General features: G+C 39.6%; 1 protein-coding gene across 5 annotated transcripts in view; it reads left to right on the top strand.

Annotated features, from left to right (window-relative positions):
- LOC103715987 (protein SWEETIE) overlaps positions 1-16245 on the top strand; it is a 61828-nt gene extending 45583 nt beyond the window's left edge. For 3 of the 5 annotated variants that reach the window (XM_008803802.3, XM_039129480.1, XM_039129486.1), the window contains 18 exons: positions 250-343; positions 1787-2016; positions 4989-5136; positions 5237-5305; positions 6781-6837; positions 7072-7158; positions 7251-7379; positions 7509-7709; positions 7821-8276; positions 8672-8737; positions 9544-9641; positions 9810-9906; positions 10082-10217; positions 13268-13581; positions 13674-13820; positions 13868-14050; positions 14155-14280; positions 14615-16245. In XM_008803802.3, coding sequence (XP_008802024.1) covers positions 250-343; positions 1787-2016; positions 4989-5136; positions 5237-5305; positions 6781-6837; positions 7072-7158; positions 7251-7379; positions 7509-7709; positions 7821-8276; positions 8672-8737; positions 9544-9641; positions 9810-9906; positions 10082-10217; positions 13268-13581; positions 13674-13820; positions 13868-14050; positions 14155-14280; positions 14615-15691 — 3715 coding nt within the window. In that variant the 3' untranslated portion in view covers positions 15692-16245. The remainder of the gene's footprint in view (positions 1-249; positions 344-1786; positions 2017-4988; positions 5137-5236; positions 5306-6780; positions 6838-7071; positions 7159-7250; positions 7380-7508; positions 7710-7820; positions 8277-8671; positions 8738-9543; positions 9642-9809; positions 9907-10081; positions 10218-13267; positions 13582-13673; positions 13821-13867; positions 14051-14154; positions 14281-14614) is intronic. The other 2 variants (XM_026808064.2, XM_039129481.1) reach the window with 1 other exon arrangement.
- The last annotated feature ends 4378 nt before the right edge of the window (positions 16246-20623 follow it).

Here is a 20623-nt window from a genome sequence, read left to right as displayed (position 1 = left end):
AATGCCTTTCAATAGTAAAGTTCAATTGTTACATGGTGGTCAAGAAATCAATCTAATATTTCACTATTTCATACATATGGCTCAGCAAAAAATTCTAGCTTAGCTTGTCATATATAGCAGAAAATCACTAAGATATTTGCATGTTGCACTCTTGTGAAGTTGTTGAGAATTACAACTAAATGTTGTATGATAATAATAACTGTGGATCAGGTATAAAGGAACTCACAACTTTAATGTTATATCTGCCAGGATTGGAAGTTTGGTTCGTGCAACAATTACTCGGTTGTTTTATGCATCATGTCCTCTATGTCCATCACGTTGGTTGGCAATATTTCGTAAATTGGTATGCTTCTTATCCTGTTATAACTTCAAATTCTAAATCATATTACTTTGATGTCTTCTTACTTGACTAAACATAATTATAGTCAATAAAAATCTTAGATTAAAAAGTAATATTAAGTTTTACTTCTCTATGTATCGCTCAAGCAGATTTGTTATCCTAAAATATACCAATTCACATTAAATCCTGTTCCATGTAAGTAAGTTCCAACAAAACCTTTTGGTTCCTAAGCTTGTATTGTAAAGTTGTGACTCTGTATATGGACGAGAGCTGAGTGGATAAAGAGTCGCAGTCCTTTCATGGTCGTCACTTTAAATAAGATCTCATGAAACAAGAGTAAGGCAGGCCTTATATGTTGTATGATTCACTGTGTTGGGAAATAGAGGCCTTTAGTTAATAAGATGGACATAGCAAATGATTGACAATTTGAATATGTTAAAACTTGGAAGTGAGGAATCAATATCTAAGGGGAGGCATAGAAGGTGACAGGGTGTTTACTTACGGACAAAGTAATAGACAACTGGTTGAAATGATTTGGACATACTTGCTGAATTAGGATGGCAAACCCTTCTCAAAAAATCTTGCTCCTGTCCCCATGCTGCTTTCTAGATTTTCTAGCCTCCTCTCCTAATAAACATCTTTTATTGCTGCTTGATTTTGTTGAACTAAATGTTTGTTTGCTCCATTTATCCTTTTATGGGTCTCTACATATCATGTGGGCTTCTTTTGTGGCAACATCCAAATTTGAAAATTTTTTGTAGGTATATTATATTTTCTGTGAATGTTTCTAGCCACTTCTTAAATTTAATAAGATTTCCAATTCCTTGCTCTAGGACTTGATTTCAGGTCATAGGCAACCTAGAAAGGTGAGATGCTTCTATCTGTGTTGAAGGGTCAAGAAAGAAGAAATTTATAATGGAAAGAAGTTTTAGTTATTAGTTCAAATAAACTATCTAGCAAATACATGCGTAGACTAGGAACTATTTTCAATCCTCAACTTTAAACACCAAGTAATATTCATTTATTGACTCTTGGAGGTCAAATAAACTATACAGCTGCTTTGGTATCCTAGCACCCATACCGATGCCGATTTTGTGCCAGAACGTTACGATACCAGTCTTACTACCCCGTTTCGGTGCTTTTAGAACCATAAGATGATCCAACTTAGTGATGCCTTTCTTGTTTTTATGTATATGCCTTATATAATTTTGGTTTTTTTCTTTTAGGTAGTTTCTCATTTGAAGTAATGCTCAAACTCAAAAGTTGGTAAAATTTTTACTTCCATTGCAGTCTTCTAGGGTTTTATAGACTTTAGAGGGTCTATTCTGCAATACTGGAGAACTCAAATTTGCAAGTACCATCTAGGATAAAACAATTTAGAATTTATCCAATTCGCATATCTTCCAAACACTTGGTTCGGTTGTATGACATATTGCTGCTGCCCAGGTTCTTGCAACATCAACAGGAAGCAATGCTGCTGAGAGCAATTTGAGTTCAGGGAATGAAAACTCAAATGGTACATTGGAACGTGATGTAAATTTACATTATGGAGATGATGATGAAGACATGATTGCTGGCTCAAAAGGAGAACAGATGCAAGGTTCTGTTTCTGCTTCCAGAGCTGATACTAAAAGAGGAAAACATCTCAGATACCGAACCAGAATTTTTGCTGCAGAGTATGTGGTTCCCAATTGTTTAGCCAGCATCTTTTTAAACTTTTGCTTTGACTGTTTTTTGCTCTTTATTTTTATGCTTTTCTTTACATCTGTAGTAGTATTAAAATGAATTTTGTTTTGAGTGCTTCAATTATATGTATAGAGAATTTTTTATGAAGATATTGCTCATTTTAAGTGTAAAACTTATCGACACGGGCCCACAAACATGCCCTCATTTAGAATGAAAACTTATCTACCTATATCAATTTAATTCTTTGCTATATACAGTCTCTGGAGTTAAAGGGGGGAAATGCCTTGTCATCTGCAAATCATTGCTGCTAATATTTTAATGAATATCACATATCGGTCTTCAATGTGTTTTGTTTTGGCCCTTAGGCTTAAAATTTGTGCCTCAAAAATTTGTAGTTCTTTATTTTTAAGCCTTGCCTTATTCTTATTTGTCCAGATGATTTTCAAGTCCAGGGAATCTTGGATGGTTGCCTGCAATTCTATGATTGTGAGTTTTATAAGCAATATTATCAACTAACACCATTGGTTGTGTTTGGTTTGAGAATAGAGATTTGTGATAAATGGAGTAAGTTGGAGGAGAAAAAGGGGGGCTAAACTATTCCACTTGCTCATAGAAGTAAATTGTTCCCAAGTTAAGTGCAGTAATTGAGATAGGAGGAGAAAAGGTGAGCTACGGAAATACTGTACGATATCTTCAGCTTCAGCAATAGTTATTCCACCTTTTTGAAAGGTGATCTTACTCAGGTGCTTAAATGAGTGTTTACTTGCAAAAGGATGGAATATCTGTGTTGAGATCTGTCGTACTGGTCGGTACCGTACTGTACCAGGCAATAGCATACCGATATCGAACCGGTATGCAGTCTCATACCGTATCGATACTTGGTATGCCTCGCCGTCTTGTATTGTACCGTATACTGACATTGAAATAGGATGGTATCGGTACGGGGTACCGGTATCGAGAAGGCGAACCTTGAACTGTGTTAAATGGCTTTCGTTCTTTCTTGTTCCCTACCAAAGGCAGCCTTAGTAGCTAGGGTACTCCGGTTGAGATATTACTTGCTTCAAAATCTTGCTTCTGTCATTGTTGCCTAATGCTTTCAAGTTTCAACTATCTTGAATTAGGTATCTTTTTTAATCAAAATATATTTTTTGTTCAATATAGAACCATTAATTGATCATTCTGTATGGTGAATCTTACATTTAATTAAAATGAAATGAAATGCTTAATTCTAATCATTTTACAATATTCAAGTTTAGTTTGTCAAGATCAAGGTCCACTGTTTTGGTACCAGTTATTGTACTGATTAGGGACTGGTAAGGTATGCTATCTCAATACTGAGCCCCATACCGATGCCACACTATCACTATGTCGGTATAGTACGATACAGGGTTGGTTCGGCATATCAAGTATCGGTACACCCCTGTTCTTTGTACCGGTACCGAACCGATATTGTACGGTATGCCTCATACCTCTCGCTTCGGTATAGTACAACGAACCTTGGGGACTGGTATGGTAGGGTATGGCTACGGCTTCGAACCGTACCAACACTTGGTACAATCCGGCATACTAGTTTGGTACTAGTATATATTTTTTTATTTTTTTTATTTTTGTTTTGGGTGGTTATTTTAATGTTTGTGGATATTTAAATGTTGTGATTGCGAGGGTATTTTGATGTTGTTTTATGTCATATACTGATCTTGATAGACCATATGATTGCTTAATAAATGTAATTTTAATAATTTAACAAAGACAATATATATGGTCTTGATAGACCGGATGTAATAATTAACATAGATCATATGATGACCATATGATTGTCTTGAAAATATATATAAATCAAATTGATTTAAACTACAAAATACATACCGATATCTTGTTCCATGTGAAGTGTCTATGCTGACTTTCCTTTTTCCATTAAGATGGAAAAAGGCTTGTTGCTTGTTGGTCAAGGCATAATTGATAAATGCCGGTCTTTGATAATTTAGTTATGATTAGTGGCTTTTGCTGTGATTCAGTTAGAGTAATTGAGTTAAATTCATTCCTAAAATTTGTCTCTTGACATACTAAGTAGATTGTAACTTCAGGTGTTAAACATTGATGCATCTCTTTACAAGGTCATGCATATATAATTAATTATGTCGAAAGTAATACAGTCACTGTAGACCTTCTGAACATTATGTAATAGCTTCAATCATTGCTGGCAGTACTGGTACCAGGACTTGCGGTGGTCAGTTTCCGAGTTGACATGGTATGGTTCCATACCAACACACAATATGCAACATTCTGCTGGTCAGGTGGTAGCAACTCCAAGTTTTTCAAGAGGCTAGGAGGCATGAGGGTACTCGATGGTGGTAGATGTATTGGAGGCACTGAGAGTCACAAGTCCAAGCCCACCTTTAAATCAGATGTAGGCAGCCAATTAGTGGGGTGTGGGACACTGAGGAGGGCGACGCCTAAGGAGGTGGCAGCATTGAGATTGACAGGGTCCTTGAGCGGGCAGCAAGTGATTAGTGGTCGAGGGAGATTGAATACATACATATGTGTATGGGAGGAAGAAAGAGAGGTAGAGAAAGAGCGATTGGGATCGAGGTTTGCGGGATGGTGGATATTTTATAAGAGTTGTTGGTTCGGCCAAACTTGGTTGATACTGCCCAAAATTGGTTTGCTCCCTGTCCTGTGCTGAAAGCCCAATTGTCCTGGTTCCAGGCCTGTTTGGTACGGTATTCCCCAAACCACCTGGTTGGGAATAGTTTGGCTATTCTTGTCTCTAATATCATGCATGATCTGTGCGTGTTTCACCCTTAGTCTTTAGCCTTTTCCAGCACATTTTGCTATCAGTACACTGGCCTGAACTCTTGTGCTGTAGTACTTCTTTCTGTACCGAATTATTTACAGAACTGATTTGTTTTTCTTAGTTTCATTCTCAAGATTTTATGATGACTATCATTTACTTAAAATTTAGGTGTTTGAGCTGTCTACCAACTGCTGTTGGAAACAACCCTGCACATTTTGACATTTCTTTGGCAAGGAGTCAGCCAGCTAAGGGGCGTAGTTCCTTGGGTGATTGGCTTGTGCTGCACTTACAAGAGCTTGTCGCACTTTCTTATCAGGTCCTAGTCTTGTGTTGATGTATATGTGGGAACAGCAGCTCCTGTTCTAAATAGCTGAATAATCCAGGTGTGAATAGCTGACTGGTGTTCTTTTGCACAGATAAGCACTGGGCAGTTTGAAGGCATGCAGCCCATAGGTGTGAGACTTCTAAGCATCATAATGGACAAGGTATTGCAAAACAGATGTTTAAAGCTTGGGATATCATTTTTATGCATTAATTTGCTAAAACTTAGTTTCTGATGACTGTATGGTAATTGGGCTATCTTTGCACATACACTAAAATTTGCTTTGTATTGGTATGTAACAGATTTTCATCTCTTTCTACCTATTGAGATTATAATGAAACCCAATGTAGATACATCTTCTTAACTTTCTAACTCAAAATTTCATGTTTAGCCATTGTTCATTTTTTACTTGGTGGACTCATGATGAACTTGGTGGAGTTATGATGAATTTTAGTTGGTGGACTTATGATGTGTCTGCAGCCAATAGTTTAGAAAAGTAGATTCAGGAAAAATTGGCTCTTGAATTTTTGAGCACAGTACTTTTCCCTTCCTGAAGGAATGGTCCAACTCCAACCTACTTCTAAATTTAGAAATGGAACCTAATCTAGTAAGAGAGAGAACTGTAGGGCATGATAGTACAATCCTAATGCATGAGTTTTATTTGATAGAAATAAACACAAGTCTCCTTCTTTGAATAATTATTGAGCTAGACCTGCAGGTATCCTTTTCTCTTGTTGGCTAGTTTGCTCAGAAACTCAAGCCTCCATACAGGAGTCCTGCATACTCATTTATGTTTATTGTTACAGGCCCAACTTATGGTACTAATACATATTCCGTCACATTATGATTAGGCCAAATGCCAAATGCAAACATTTAATGGATAAGGAGCAAACCTCTATGTTCCAAATCTGCCCTCTCCCCGATATTAGTGAACAACTTATGGTACTAACATATGCTCCATCAGAAAGTTAGTGTACAACTAACTCAGTGGAGACATTGTGGGCTTATCTTGAGTCTGTTATTGTCAAGCATTGAAGATCGTATTTGAGGAACTTTACACTTTGGTGGTCCATCAAGCTCTTCGTGCATCTAGATTTGATACTATGCTGGCTTTTGTCTTAGTTATTGGTATGATGTTGTCAGCTTCTGAATGGTGTCTTATAGTTCTCTTGCTCCTTACCGAGTGCAAATTTCTACGATGTTACCTAGCAAGTTCAGCTTATACAACAAGTTGTCCACCGGTACTCTCTTTATTGCCTAGCTTGCCCAGTTTATGTTGTTCTCATTCTTTTCTCTTTTCGAATTGTTTATTCTATGCGAAATCCAGCATTTTCTTTACTTGTGTGGCATACCTCATGGTAAGTGACCAACATTGGTGTTGGATAGTTTTGGGCAATAGATTTCTTGTATATTTAACTATCTTATGTTGTATAGCTAGGTTGTTTGTGAATGATGACTGGAGCTATCGATGGTAGTTGCTAATTTTGAAATTGTGCTTTCAGTCACAGTGGAATGCTATTTATTTGGTTGCTGAATCTGTTCTTTGAAAGTTAATTAAAAAATATCTCTTTGCTAGCACCTGGTTTTTATGAATGCTTTAATAGTTTAGGATTGTGACCTTTTTCTTTGTCCTTTCAGTTTGGTAGAACTCCAGATCCGGAACTTCCTGGGCATCTCTTGTTGGAACAGTATCAGGTTAGTTTGAAAATCTTTCTTATGTTCTTTTCAGATATTCAGCTAGAAAATGGCCAATTTCTTTTGTAAATTTAACATGCATCTTCAATGGGTTTGCAAGATTTTAAATTTCCATGTTTCTATAGTTAACTTCTGACAACAGTAATAAGTATAATTGTAGAAGAGAAAAAGAAATAAGGGGACAACTTGGGGATTGTCCTCAGATATCGATGTTGACTATTCTTTGTTATGCAGGCTCAACTTGTTTCTGCTGTTCGATCTGCCATAAGCACCTCATCTGGCCCTCTTCTCTTGGAGGCTGGCCTGCAGTTGGCTACAAAGGTCTTGAACATATCTCTTCTTATTTCAGAGTTATCTGCTTTTTATTTTTGGAGGATAGTGAAGCCCAGAATTTTTTTCTTTGGTAATTTCAGATTTTGACAAGCAGCATTGTTAGTGGGGATCGGGTTGCTCTGAACCGCATGTTTTCTTTGATTTCACACCAACTTAATGACATTAAAGACTTGTATTACCCATCTTTTGCTGAATGGGTTGCATGCAAGGTATAACATTTGTTTATTGTCTAAATGAATTGCTAGAACTTTGAACTTCAGGAATCTTCTTTAACTTAACAAATTTGCAAGTCATAAGCAAGTTGGCATTCTTACTGAAGATTTATGTTACTGTGATAGATAAAAGTAAGACTTTTGGCTGCCCATGCATCCATTAAGTGTTATGTGTATCAGTTCTGGAGGGAACAGAAAGGTATTCCAGATGAGTATCTGCAGTTGATACCTTTATTTTCTACTAGCTCGAACATCTTGGGAGAGTACTGGATCAGCATTCTCAAGGACTATAGTTATGTGTGCTTCGGCTTGCATCCAAAAGTTAATGTAAGAATCATTCCATATCAAAAAGAAAAAATTTCACCTTTCTTTATCCACGATGGTTTTATGACAAAGCTTATGCTTGACTTTCTATGAGTATTTTCTTCTTGTTCACAGTACAAACCATTCCTCGATGGAATTCAATCGCTGTTGGTTTCGTCCAAGGTGAAAGAATGTCTACATGAAGCCTGGCCACTAATTTTGCAAGCAGCTGCTCTGGATGCAGTTCCCATGAAATTTGAATTGGACAAAGCTTCACAACATGATGAAGATTTACCCAGAACTCCATTTATATCTGGCCACAGCATGGTCAGATTGAAACTCAATGAATTTCAGTTTCTTTGGGGGCTTTCACTGCTCGTTCTCTTTCAGGGACAGCAACTAGTATCAGGTAACCAAGGAAAGATGCTGCTTGTTCATGTTGAGAAGAAACACAGTGGAGATTCAATGCCTCAAGGGGCGCATTACCTGTCATCATTTGAGATTCCCTTGCTAGTATTTCAGTCTCTTTCAAAAGAAGTATTTTTCAGCCAGGAATTTCTGTCATTGGACCTCTGCAAAGAACTCCTTCAGGTAAAACTCTGTCATCAGGTGAAATTCTGTCAATAAGGAGCGTTAATGTGGCAATTCTATCTATATTTAGTCAAGCATTGTTAATTTTTGCTTGGGAGGGTGCCGCAGTTCTATGAATTGTAATGGAACCCTCTTTTATGACTACAGTAATTTGCATAAAAATTACAGATGGCTTCTTTCACACCGGTTATTCAGACTACAAAAATTTGCATATTGTTATGTAGGGAGAACTTGAAAGTAGGGTATCCTGGTATAGTTACTTTGTGCATCCTTGTTGCATTCTGAGCAGCGTTTCTTGTACCAACAATGTTTGCTGGGAATAGCATTGTTAATAATGACTTCTTATATAGACTTCATATTCCTAATGTTGAGCTGCATAAAATTTATGAATGCAGGTTCTTATATCTGCTGATTACACCAGTGCTTCATGCAATGGCCTTGTCATATATCTACTATCACAGGTGAAGTTTAGCTGATGCTTCAAAAATAAAATTTAAGTTGGTTTTCGGAAGCATATAATGTATAGAATGGAGTGCGTGTTCAATGGTTTTGACATGTTCTAGGCTGCCTTAGTGCAACAAGGGCAAATTGAAATAAACCCATCCCATTTAGACTCCCAAAGCAGAGCTGGAGGTAAATCCCAAGATCAGTTATGTTAATTCAACTTAATATTTTTTTAACGGAAACAAGATTTTGATAGTCTAATAACATTTGAGCAAACCTATCATGGTCACTGCAGACAGCAAGTTACTCTAACCATGCAGACAAGAAGACATTCAACTTTAACTCGATTATTGCTTTCATCTCACATCCGCTTCTTACGATATTAACACACTAATGCTTCTGAAACTACTATCATCTAAAGCATAATTGCTGTTTCATGGCCAGAAAACTAGGATGTATGTGTTGCCAAAGCTTGTTGGCCATCTCATATAAAACTTGTGCACTTGTCCACAGATTGTAGAAAGACTACAAGCAATTTCACAGACTCGTTCCCAAATTTTCTTGCAAAACATCATCAATTGGCCTGTTTTGACAGCCCAATGACAAAGATGTTGAGTTTGACACCTCTGAAACATAAGTTTACCTTTGTTCTCAGTCCCAATGAATAGTATTTGGAGTACTGCTTATTTGAATCACAAGTTCTGCCATGATTGTCTATTAAAGTGGTCTTACTTTATTGTGAGCTGCATATTTCAAACAGATTGTGCATTTTTGTCACTGTGATTGTTTCGAAGGATGACTTGTGTTTTTTTTTTTTTAACAGATTGTGAAGTTCTGTCCTGATAATTATTTTCATATGGATGACTTTGCTACTGCAGCCACAGAACTATATTTCAAATGCCTTATGGTAACATTTCAAAGGTAGTTTCTCTTCTCACGGTATTTTAGCAAGTGTTACTAGTGTTTTTTTTTCCAGTGAAATACAATATAAACATGTTAATCTTGTTGCTGCTCTTATTCTATTTGTCTTGAGTTTCCGTTATTGGTGAGGATCAAACTCTAGTTGTTCTTACAAGTATTTTACTGCAGTGACCGTGCATTCTTGCAAGATCACTCTGATAGCAACGAGTTGCTTTCTGAGTTATTCAACGCAGCTGAGACGATAGCATATCGGATAAACCATAAGGTGTGTGAAAAAAAATAGCTTTCTAAAATGTGCTTTTCCTGCCAATACATTTGTTTTAAAGATTGTATATTCTTTTTCCAGTAAAGCCTTCTGTATCATATTTTGGCTTGGTTTCTGTAGTGTTTCATCCCATTCTCCATCTATTTAGTAGTCTAAATTCTCTCTTGTATACCAGAAACGTTGGAATTTGATAATGGCACTTATATCGATCTCTCGTGAGTGGTTTAGATTAGCTTCAACCAATTTACTCTTGTCAAAAGCTATCTCCTTTCTTCAGAACTTAGTGCCCTTTATGAAGAGATGTTTCATAGGTATGTCCTAATTTAGTTTTTGCTTTCTCATTTTATGAGAATTGGCTGTTTTCTTTTGCTTTAAATAATTCTATATGATGTATTTGTTATTTCTAGTAAATAATGTATGAGAAGCTGAATGCAATAAACATATGGTTTGGTACGATTTGCAATCTAGTGCAGTTTTGGATTGGTTCTCAAAAATTCTTGGGTACTGATAATTAAAATGTTTCGTACTGTATTTTATGGTCATCTTTCTGCAATATATTTTTCTTGTATTATATTAAAATTTTGAGAATATTCAAAATGACCCATGTTGCAGTCATGTAGATCATGGATGTAGTAATAGGGAAAAAATTGCAGTTTGAACAAACCATGATGATTGTTTTCACTTGAAAGTGGTTGCTAAGTTTAGCATGCTGGGATTAGAGCTTCATGCAAGTTGTTGCTTTCAAAATTAACAAGATAAGATATGGTATAATGTTTATATGTAAACCTGCATCAGATTAGAGATTTTCCAAGAAAACTATAAGCCATGTCATCTTTTGGTCGGCCTTAACTTAAAAATTACAAGTGGGGTATGATTGGAAACCATTTTGCAAAGCAGGCTATGCTAATCCTATGCACGGTAGTATATTTGGTGGAGTCTAAACTCTTTAGTTACTTGGGGTATGTTTCTTTATGTTTCAAAATTCAAAGGTGGGGAATCCATTGAAGCAAGGGACTTAACAACAAGAGTAACAACAACAATAACAATAATAATAATAACAATCACAATAACAGCAATAATAGTAAAGGTGGAGGAAAAAGATAGGAAGGAATTGAAATAAGAGTCATATGGTATCTGAAGATTTGATTCGGTAAGAGAAGAAAATAAAGATATGGGAAGACATGAGAATTGATCTGAGTTTTGTAGAAAAGAATACATCAAACAACAATATTTGTCAAGATGTTCTATCTAGGTTTGGCAATTTAGGACTCGACATGCAGACAACCTGCTTTAAGCAGGTTCAGGTTTGACATAAATGGGTTTGAGTTATAAATGTGTCAACCCGTCTAGACCTGTTTATTAAATTCTGGTTTAGATCTTTGACTTGTTTAATCTATTTTGACCCATCTAATAATTGGGTTGGCCCCCAACCAATTTAACTCGTTTAAGACATGTTTAACCTATTTAAAACCTACTTAACCCATTTTTTTCCTGTTTAACCTAACCCACTTAACTTGTTTAATCCGTTTAAATCCATTTAATCCATTAAAAACCCATTTAAACTGTTTAACCTGACTTGACCTATTTAATAAATAGGTTATTTGGGGTGGGTTGGGTTACTTGTTCAACAGACAGGTCGGGTTTAGATCTGAATTTTGGACCTATTTAATAAACAAGTCAGGTTCAGGTTGAAGAATTTTTGACTCAACTCGCATCCAACCCGACCCGTATTTGATCCGGCCTGCTTGCCACCCCTAGTTCCAACTTCTTTATAATTGGCAAATTCCTCCTTTTGTTAGGTGAAACTTATTACTAAGTGATTGATTATCGGCATATTGGTATGATAGTTGATTATAATTGCTTTAAAAATTGTAACATAGTCAATGTTCTTGTTCAAATTAGTAGTTATTATGCGATGTTATTTTACTTTTGAGAGGATTTAAATGTTAAAAATGTCACAACTATAAATCCAAAATGTAAGACTTCATCATTATCCAAACTTCAGAATTAACTCAAAGATACAAAATGATATGACTGCCCGCTAACTTTTGATACCTTCTTTGAAAGGGCTGAGAACATCAATAGCCACGTCTAGCATTGTTATCGCAGGATTTTTCTGAAATTAATATAATCATGAAACTGGAATCCATATGTTTATTGGCCATAATTTAAATCTATGTAGGGGTAACCAATTCTGGTTCATTGCCGTATATTCAATATTGGCCTTCAAGTTACAATGCCAAAATTTCTTCTGACCAACTTGCATATGCATGTCTTCTTACCAGGCAATAGTTTTGCATGGGAGATTCTATTCCTTTTAACTCTCTTGAGCATGTTCATAAAAATATGCATGGTAGCTTAGATTAAGTGGGTTTGATAAGGATTGGCTCTCAAATCAACTATGTATATGAGAGAGAGAGATAGAGAGAGGAGAGAGAGGTTCCGTTCCTCTGTCCAGAAGGCCAATACAGAGTTAAAGAGGGAAAAGCTTTAAGCAAATTCCAAGGGATCTAGGCCCCTCAAACAACTTTCTAGGCTCACTCTTAATGACTAAACACTTGGCCAAATAAATCAAATACCTCATGGGCTTCTTCTAAGCACCATAGCAGAAAATGAATATCCACTAGACTAAAATGTTATAGTCTTCAAGAAAGACAAAGGTGCCATTCAACAAACTAGTGATAAAATAGTCCTATTCCTTTTATGTGTATAAAATGAAGTTAATGAATGAGAATAATGAATAAAGGCATCCACGATGCAGTTTCCAATACGAACACCGTGCTTCCATCCAATGTGTTTCTCCTCCCACGATCAATCTACTTAATACTCTGTGATTGTTAACTCGGTATGTCGCCTTTACTTTGTACATAACCTTACAAAACGTGAAGTTTGAGTGCATCCATCGATTTTGATGAATCTAACACATAGATTGCATCACAATCATCTGGTGAAAGTTGTGGATTGTTGAACGTGTATAGGATTTTAAATGTCGTGTAAGACATCAGGTTTACGAATGATGAGGTCAGGATAAGTTGTTCGAAGAACATCTATTGTTGTGGCTGCTACAGTTGCCAAAGATGTCCTTACAGGCCTTAGTTTGTTTTAGATGTGACTCCTCTGCTGTCGTGTCCATCTCTTTTATTTGCTCTTCTGCTGTATCAAGCCTTCTAATTTACAATGTTCCATGCTTCTTGTCAGTCAATTTTCAGTTTACTTCTGTCAATCAAAAGAAGAATAGCTTTGCATTTGCCAAATTTCACAACTCCCTTTTTGTATAAAACATTTATTTGTATACATGAAATTGATAGTTTTCCAGCAGCAAAGCTCTGAGGCAAAAAAACATTTGTATTTTGTTTCGCAGATGAAGCTGAACTTCATATTGATGATTATGACAATCTAATGACAGTCCTGGGAGCTTGGGCTAGCATGCTTGCATTTTTGTCTCAAGACTGCATTAAGAGAATCTGCATTATGGAAAGCAAGATAAGTGATTCGAGCAAACTTTTGGCAAAAATACTTGTTTTTTGTTTGGAAGAAGTTGTAGCTCTTGCCAGACTTGTTCATCAAAGTCATCATCTGCGAGAATACAAAGCAAACAATCACATGCTCCTGTTCTCTGTATTCAAACTTTGCACAAAGTGCGTCCGGGATACCTTTTATGTGACAAATATACAGGTAGGTACATGGTTATCATGTGACATATAACTACAATATCTGATAAGTGTGAGATCAAAAAAACTTACTTTGTGGAAGCTTTGTGTAAACAGATTCAGACGTTAGGCCTTCATGTGGTGAAAAACATTGCTCAAAAAGAACTTGCTGAAGGTTCACAAATGAAGAGTCATTCTTTTTTGCTATTCTTCATTGGAGAGCTCTTTCGAGATGTTTTTCTTCTAATCCAACATACGTTAAAGGTACTTCTGTTAAATTGTTGTGTAAAAAACATGTAACAAAATGACAGAATTATCCTCTATGGCAGGAACACAAAAGTAGGGAATCTGTGGCTATCACTGATGAATGTTTGAGGCTGCTCTTCCTCTTCCATACACTTGCACGAGGCAGTGAATGTCAGAAGGCAGTCATGATGTTGCTTTTGGAAGCCTTATTTATGGTTTTCTATCTATCCAGTGGAAGCCTTTCCCAGGTTGTTAATGTTGAATATTTCAAATCATTAATCTAATCACTACATTATCAATTTTCCCTCATTGTTCATCTGCATGTTAAGTTTTATTTTCGTCTCGGTTTCAGGAAACTAATGAGGTCAACACCGTTACAAGGAGTATGGTTTCTCATCTTGTTCAGATTCCTTCAGCTGTAATTCAAATCAAAGATGCAATATTATCAATGCCAGTTACACGAAGACAGCAAATTCAGGTGCTGTGATAGAAGTTAACTATAACTCACGCAACTTTTATTAGAAATTAAACTAAGGTCCAGGGTGCATAGTTTTTGCCTTAATCGGCAAATTGCTTCCTGTGATGAGCCAATAGGTTATGGGATTTTTCTTTCGCAAAATTTTAGGCATGAACAAATTTCTTCTGCTATTGGAAAATCCAGCATTGACTACAGCCATGCATGCAATAAAATAAATATATTTTGCGTCCAGGACGAGTTATAATTACATTTTAGAAACCAATATTCTCTTTCATTGTGGTATTCTTAGCAGCACATGTTGACAGTTCTGATAGTCCTATGCTTGTACTTTTAGGATATGCTACGAACTTCAGTCACTCAGTATCAGATGGGAACACAGGGCAAGTTGAATGTGCAACCAGAGTCAGATGCTAGAGAAGTTCATCAGGTGCAGGCTTCAGATTTCATAGTTGCACCTGCTGACAAGCATGATATCAAAGAAGAAGAAGAGGAAGACGATGATGATGATTGGGATGCATTCCAATCTTTGCCAGCTAACAATGTGTCTGCTTCTCCAACTGATTCACATGTTGACTGGAGAGAGCCTGAGGCTGCTTCAGTTGATGATTCTTCACCTGCAGAGAGTGATCATAGCAAGAATTGTTGCCATCACCATGACCTCTCACATCAGAATGTCTTCGAAGAGGTTACTCCTGAACAGGGTCCAGCAACTGGTACAGGTGAAGAAATGACGAGCCTCGTCAGGAATGAACTGGTGGAACCCTCAGATTCCCAATATTCTCAAAATGAGGGAGTCATTGAAGATTCTGGTGGTATAAAAGTTCAGGAGTTGTCTAAACAGTCAATTAATGAAGGTGGAGACAAAATGATGGGGAATGATGTGGATGATACCATTCGATCCGCCATTCAGCTCGTGGAGGATGATGAACTGATCAAGGAGAATGAAGACCAGCGCCTGCACCATAAAGGTGGTAATGAATTAAAATCTACAGGTAATGAAGATAGCACCCAAGAGCATTCTGTTGATGGGCTTTCTGCTCCAAAGGATAATGCAAAAGAAGATAATGAAAGGGAGTGCGATGGGCAGCAGCATCTGCACCATGAGAGAGGTAGTGAATCAGAAAGTATAGTTAATGAAGACGGGGCCCAACAGCATTGTGTTAATGTGATTGCTGCTACTGAGAATAATGAACAGGAGTGTGAGGCGCAGCATCTGCTCCATCAGGGTGGAGGTGAATTAAGAAGCAGAAGCGATGAAGTCTGCTACGGTCATTCAGATGATGTGCCTTCTGCTCCCAACAACAAGGAAAACGAAACTGGTGGCCTGCATCCCTACCATGAGGATGACAATGAATCAAAAGGTAATGAAGATGGCCCCAAAGAGCATTCTGTTCATGCGGGAGGAGAATAAAAAGGAGGATGAACACCAACATCTGCACCATCATGGGGAGAGTAATTAAGAAGGCAGAGTTGATGAGGAAGGCTCCGAAAAACATTCAGATAATGTGCTTGCTGCTCGCTTAAGAAGTGCCATCTAGTGATTCACCAAGATCTCCCAAGGATTTCTTCTCTACAGGCTGGCAGCTAGCATCCAGATTCTGTGATAAGGAGCCGCAAAAGCAGCTAGATAATCTTGAATTCTCAGAAATCTGTAGATTCTTTATAATAGCTGGCTGGCTGAAAGTGTATGACCAATTTTAACAATCATCAAGGAGACTCGGGTGCAAAATTTCTTCATTATGATCTACTCCATATTGCATATGTACTTGTTAATAGGAATTCTACTTGGGATTTTTTAGATATATATTTTTGAAGTAGCTGATTCTGCATTAATTAGAAAAATGCTGTATGTAAAGTAGTTCTATACTTTTTTTTGAAATTCTGACATTTTAGCAAAGCAATTAAATATAGTAGCCTGTACATGTTTGACACTGACATTTTTACTACCTTGTGATGAAATTTAGCAGTTTTGTTTCCGTTCGGAAATTTTGACATTTTTAACTGCCTCAGAGTTTTATTGCAACTGGTAACCTAATTGGCACACAGGGAACCAAAGCAAAAATTGTTACCGGCAGAACTTTACAATACCCTTGATACCCAATCTGACGACGTGTGTTTGACAAAAAAGATTTTTCAGAAGCTTGGACCTTCCGAGCGGAATAAAAGAATTGCCATAAGGTAGCATTGACTTGAATGAATGTGAAAAGGTTTAGGTGGAAAGGGTCCTGCAAGCAAGCTTATTTTAGATTCAAAAGTAACAAATTGACATCAACCACTTAAGATTACATCAGCTTCCAATTGCTAAAATAGCAATTTGTAATTGATGTAACATAAGTCTGCCAAACTTTGGAAGCTTTCAATCCGTCCAATATATTTTTTTCTTCTTATCATAATTCTGATATTCTTAAAATTCCTACATGAATATAACCATATATCCTATGTTAAATATCTACTTTTTGATCGCCCCGAACTAGATATTTTTGCAATTATTGTTAAATCCTTTTTATAACTTTAACACCTAATCTAGCTAATAAGAAATCAGCGTAAGAAAATATAAAATATATAAATAAATCTACCTTATTCTATCAACATTTGGGACAAGTGGTGATTTTAACGTGGTTTTATAGTAGAGGTCCTGAGTTTGAAATCTGTCTTCGCAAAGCTTAAGCTTTTAGGATAAGTGGTGCTTTTAACAACTAGGCTTAGTCTACTTGACTGGTTCAGATGTAAGAGTTGGAGTAGAAGATGGAAAAAAAGAATAGTCTTGTTCGATTTAGAGTAGCAGATGGGGAAAAAAAAGATAGAACTTTTTTTGACATGAAGTAGGAGACGTACTCCATCTTGATTTTCTATGGGAGCTAGAAAAACTAGCCTTCATCAGCTATTTAAAGACCTCCATACCCCCTTTCATCTCACCATCAACTGATTTTGCCAATCACCAGCTAGAGCACTGTTAGCTCCTTCTTCCCTTCTTGGTTTCCAAACAGTCTTGGCTTACGGTGCTCATCAGAGATTTTAGTTGAATGATCACTTGAATTTTTTATTCTAAGATATTTTTGAAATTATTTGAATATGTCGTTTGATTTTACTCACAAAGTAAGCAATGGTGCAACATTCTTTCAAGAGGGAGCGATGCGGAGCGGGGGAGCGACGGAGGAGCAGCGGAGCGGGGGAGCGATGGAGGAGCGGCGGAGCGATGCGAAGCAGCAGTCAGTGGATGCTAAGGTGGAAGGGGGTAATGGTGATCGGCAACAACCAGTAGGGTCTGGGAAGCCCTTGTGGTCAGCGGTGGCCCAAGCACCCCCATGTCGCCCCCAGTGTTCCTCGGTCAAGATATCCCAAGCGGAACTTCGGCAAAATCAAAGTATCTTTACGGAGGTATTGGAGTTTCCACCGGAGAGGATCAACGAGGCCCGAAAAACCTAGGCAGCGACGGCCCTTCTAGCCCGGAGCCTTGGGCGCCTGGTCCTTATTGACCGGATTGTGAAAGAAATCTAGTTTAGGGCTTGAATTAGCAATGAGGTCGAAGGCCCTCCATTGGCGGCAGGGCACATGGCCATCTGCTTTAAGAAGGAGGAGGAGAGGGACGCGGTGCTCTGGAGTGGCCCTTGGCTGGTAGCAGGGTAGCTACTGGCCATAGAGAGGTGGCTTCCTGATTTTGTGCCCGGTGTCCATGGGGTCACCAAGGTCGTGGCGTGGGTGCGAATGCCGGCGCTTCCACTCGAGTTCTAGGATAGGGAGTCGATCCTCTCCATCGACGGAGTGGCCGAATGTCCCCTGGCTATGGATGCGACAATGGATGACAGGCGGCGGCTAGGGTTTGCTAGGGTTAAAATTGAAAGTGATGCCTTACAACCTTTGAGGCCGGGGATCTACCTTCAAGGCGAATCGGGGAAGATCTTGCAGGGGTTCACCTTCGAAAATCTGTCAGGAGTGTGCTACAAGTGTGGTTGCCTCGACCATGGCAGGGAGAAGTGCGGCCCTGCGCCGCCAGTCTCTGGGGGGGGGGGTGGTGGTGACAAGGTGGTGGCAACATCAGTAAGCCCGGGTGATGCTGACCTTAACTAGAGCAATCGGTCAGCTTACGAGCCATGGTTGATCACCAATTGGACCCACAAGCTAAAACCGTTCGGACCAGAGCCGCGGAAGAAGACGACCAGTGAGTTGGGCGTGGAGTCAAACTGGGGTCCACACGCTGACAACTAGGGCCCAAAATCTTCACCAACTAGAACGCGCCTTGCTGAGGTGGTGGCGGGGGTCGACTAGCGGGGGTCGGTAGCGGCGCCGGATCGGGGGAAAGCGTCGATGGTGGATGATCTCGGCGATGACTCGACCTTCCCAGTTGAGGTATGCTCTGTTGACTCGCTCTTTACTTTTGAGCCAGAGCCGATTCCACTCAGTAAGGAGGAGCTTGGGCCTATGCAGGACCTATCGGGCCGAGAAGTGGGGCCAGGCCTGTCCAGACGGGCCCAAAGCCCACTAAAGGGTCGCGGCAAGTCTGAGGCCGTAGAGACAATGGGCTGAGCCCAAAACAAGGGAGCGGTGTCAAGCCCGGATCAGCAAGTGGGCCCCAGCATATCCAGCCTGACTGTTCAGGGCCCAAGCCCAATAGTTAGTCTCGGTATGACCGGGAGTGCGAGGCTAAATCAGGCGGGTGGGCGAGTCTCCGAATCCACATTCAGAACCCGCTTAACTGAGACAAACCAAGGCTACTCGGTTACTAGGCAGCAAGGTCCGAATGTCTTCACTAATCCCACCACCTAGCCTCCCCCCACTACCACGCCGGCGACGAAGGAGCGGGCGGTGGTGGAGGACCTGCAGGGAGTGACTGGGAGCAAGGGTCTACCACCACACACAATGAAGGAGGTCAATCTGGTGGTGGCTGCAGCGGTATCCGGGAAGAGTCGAGCAGAGGTAACCACCTAGAACCGAGCCAAGGCTGGCGGCATGGCATCCAATGGCCGGCGGGGGGTGGAGGTAACTATTGGAGATGGGCATGGAAAGGATTTGGGTGATCGGGGGGCTGGTAATTTGAAGCGGTAGCAGGGTGATCAAACTAGGAGGGAGAGGCGGTAGACTCAGAGGTTGGTGGGGGAGAAGAGAGTGTCTGGCATGGCGGTTGACAGTAAGGCAACGCACATTGTGGTGGAACAGGGAGAGGTAGGAGGCAGGATTGCCGGGGTGGTACCCACGGAGGATGCTCACAAGCACATAGTAGCCAAACTTAAGAGCACCATCCGTGACTAGGAAGATTCCTCAAATGTGGAAGGGCCCAAGCTAGGGGGCAAAGTAGTCCCTGCTCAAATCCTTTGTTATGAAGATCCTTATATGGAATTGCCAGGGTGCAGGGAAATCATCCTTTAGCCCGGCTTTTTGGAGGCTAGTGCACTTGCATGAGCCAAACATTTGTGTACTCTTAGAGACCAGACTTTCAGGTAGGGGCTTAGTGGATTTGGGCTTCTCGGGACCGAGATTCACATGGTGCAACAACAGGTTAGGCTGTGCCAGGATTTGGGAGCGGATTGACCGGGTGTTTGCCACGGTCGGGTGGATTCAGGGCTTGACGGACTTCAGGGTAAGCCATCTGCCACGGATTGCTTCTGATCATTGCCCCGTGCTGGTAAACACTTCCCCCACTATCCAAGCACATGGTCCATTTCGGTTTGAGAACTTATGGCTCTCATATCTGCGTTCCTGGGAGGTGGTGAGGGAGGCATGGCAGATGCCGGTACGTGGGGATGTCGTTTATAGAGTGTCACGTAGGCTGGAGATGACTAAACATCGACTGAGGAGGTGGAACAAGGTTGAGGTGGGGAACATCTTTAGGAGGGTTGAAGTGGCTGAAGCATCTATTGCACTAATTCAGAGTAGAGAAGAGATGAATGGAGGTTTGATAGAGAGTGAACAGGTGGAGCTCCAGTCTCAGCTTGCTCTGTAGCACTCCCTTCTTCGGCAGCAGAAAACCTTCTGGAGACAGAAGTCGAGAGTTCAGTGGATTTTGGAGGGAGACCGTAATACCAGATTCTCACGATCCTTCGTCGGCATAGGAACAAAATTTATAGCATCAGGGAGAGCAGTGGTCAAATGACTGATGACCCAGACTCGATCAGGAGAGTCTTGGAGGAGTTTTTCAAATTTAGATGGACAGAGCAGACCAGGGACAGAGGGTTGCCCGCTCAACCAGGCCCATCGAGGAGGGTAACGGATTTGGAGAACACCAAGCTGATCAAGCCGATGACAGGAGTAGAGATTCAGGAGAGCCTCTGGCATCTGGTTGGGGACAAGGCCCCGGGGCCAGATAGGTTTTTCCCTCTCTTTTTTCAGAGGTTTTGGTGCATAGTTA

Source organism: Phoenix dactylifera, chromosome 1 (assembly GCF_009389715.1).
Source record: "Phoenix dactylifera cultivar Barhee BC4 chromosome 1, palm_55x_up_171113_PBpolish2nd_filt_p, whole genome shotgun sequence".
Lineage (NCBI taxonomy): Eukaryota > Viridiplantae > Streptophyta > Magnoliopsida > Arecales > Arecaceae > Phoenix > Phoenix dactylifera.
Note: the sequence above shows the minus strand (reverse complement) of the source record. Positions and strands in the feature narration are given on the sequence as shown.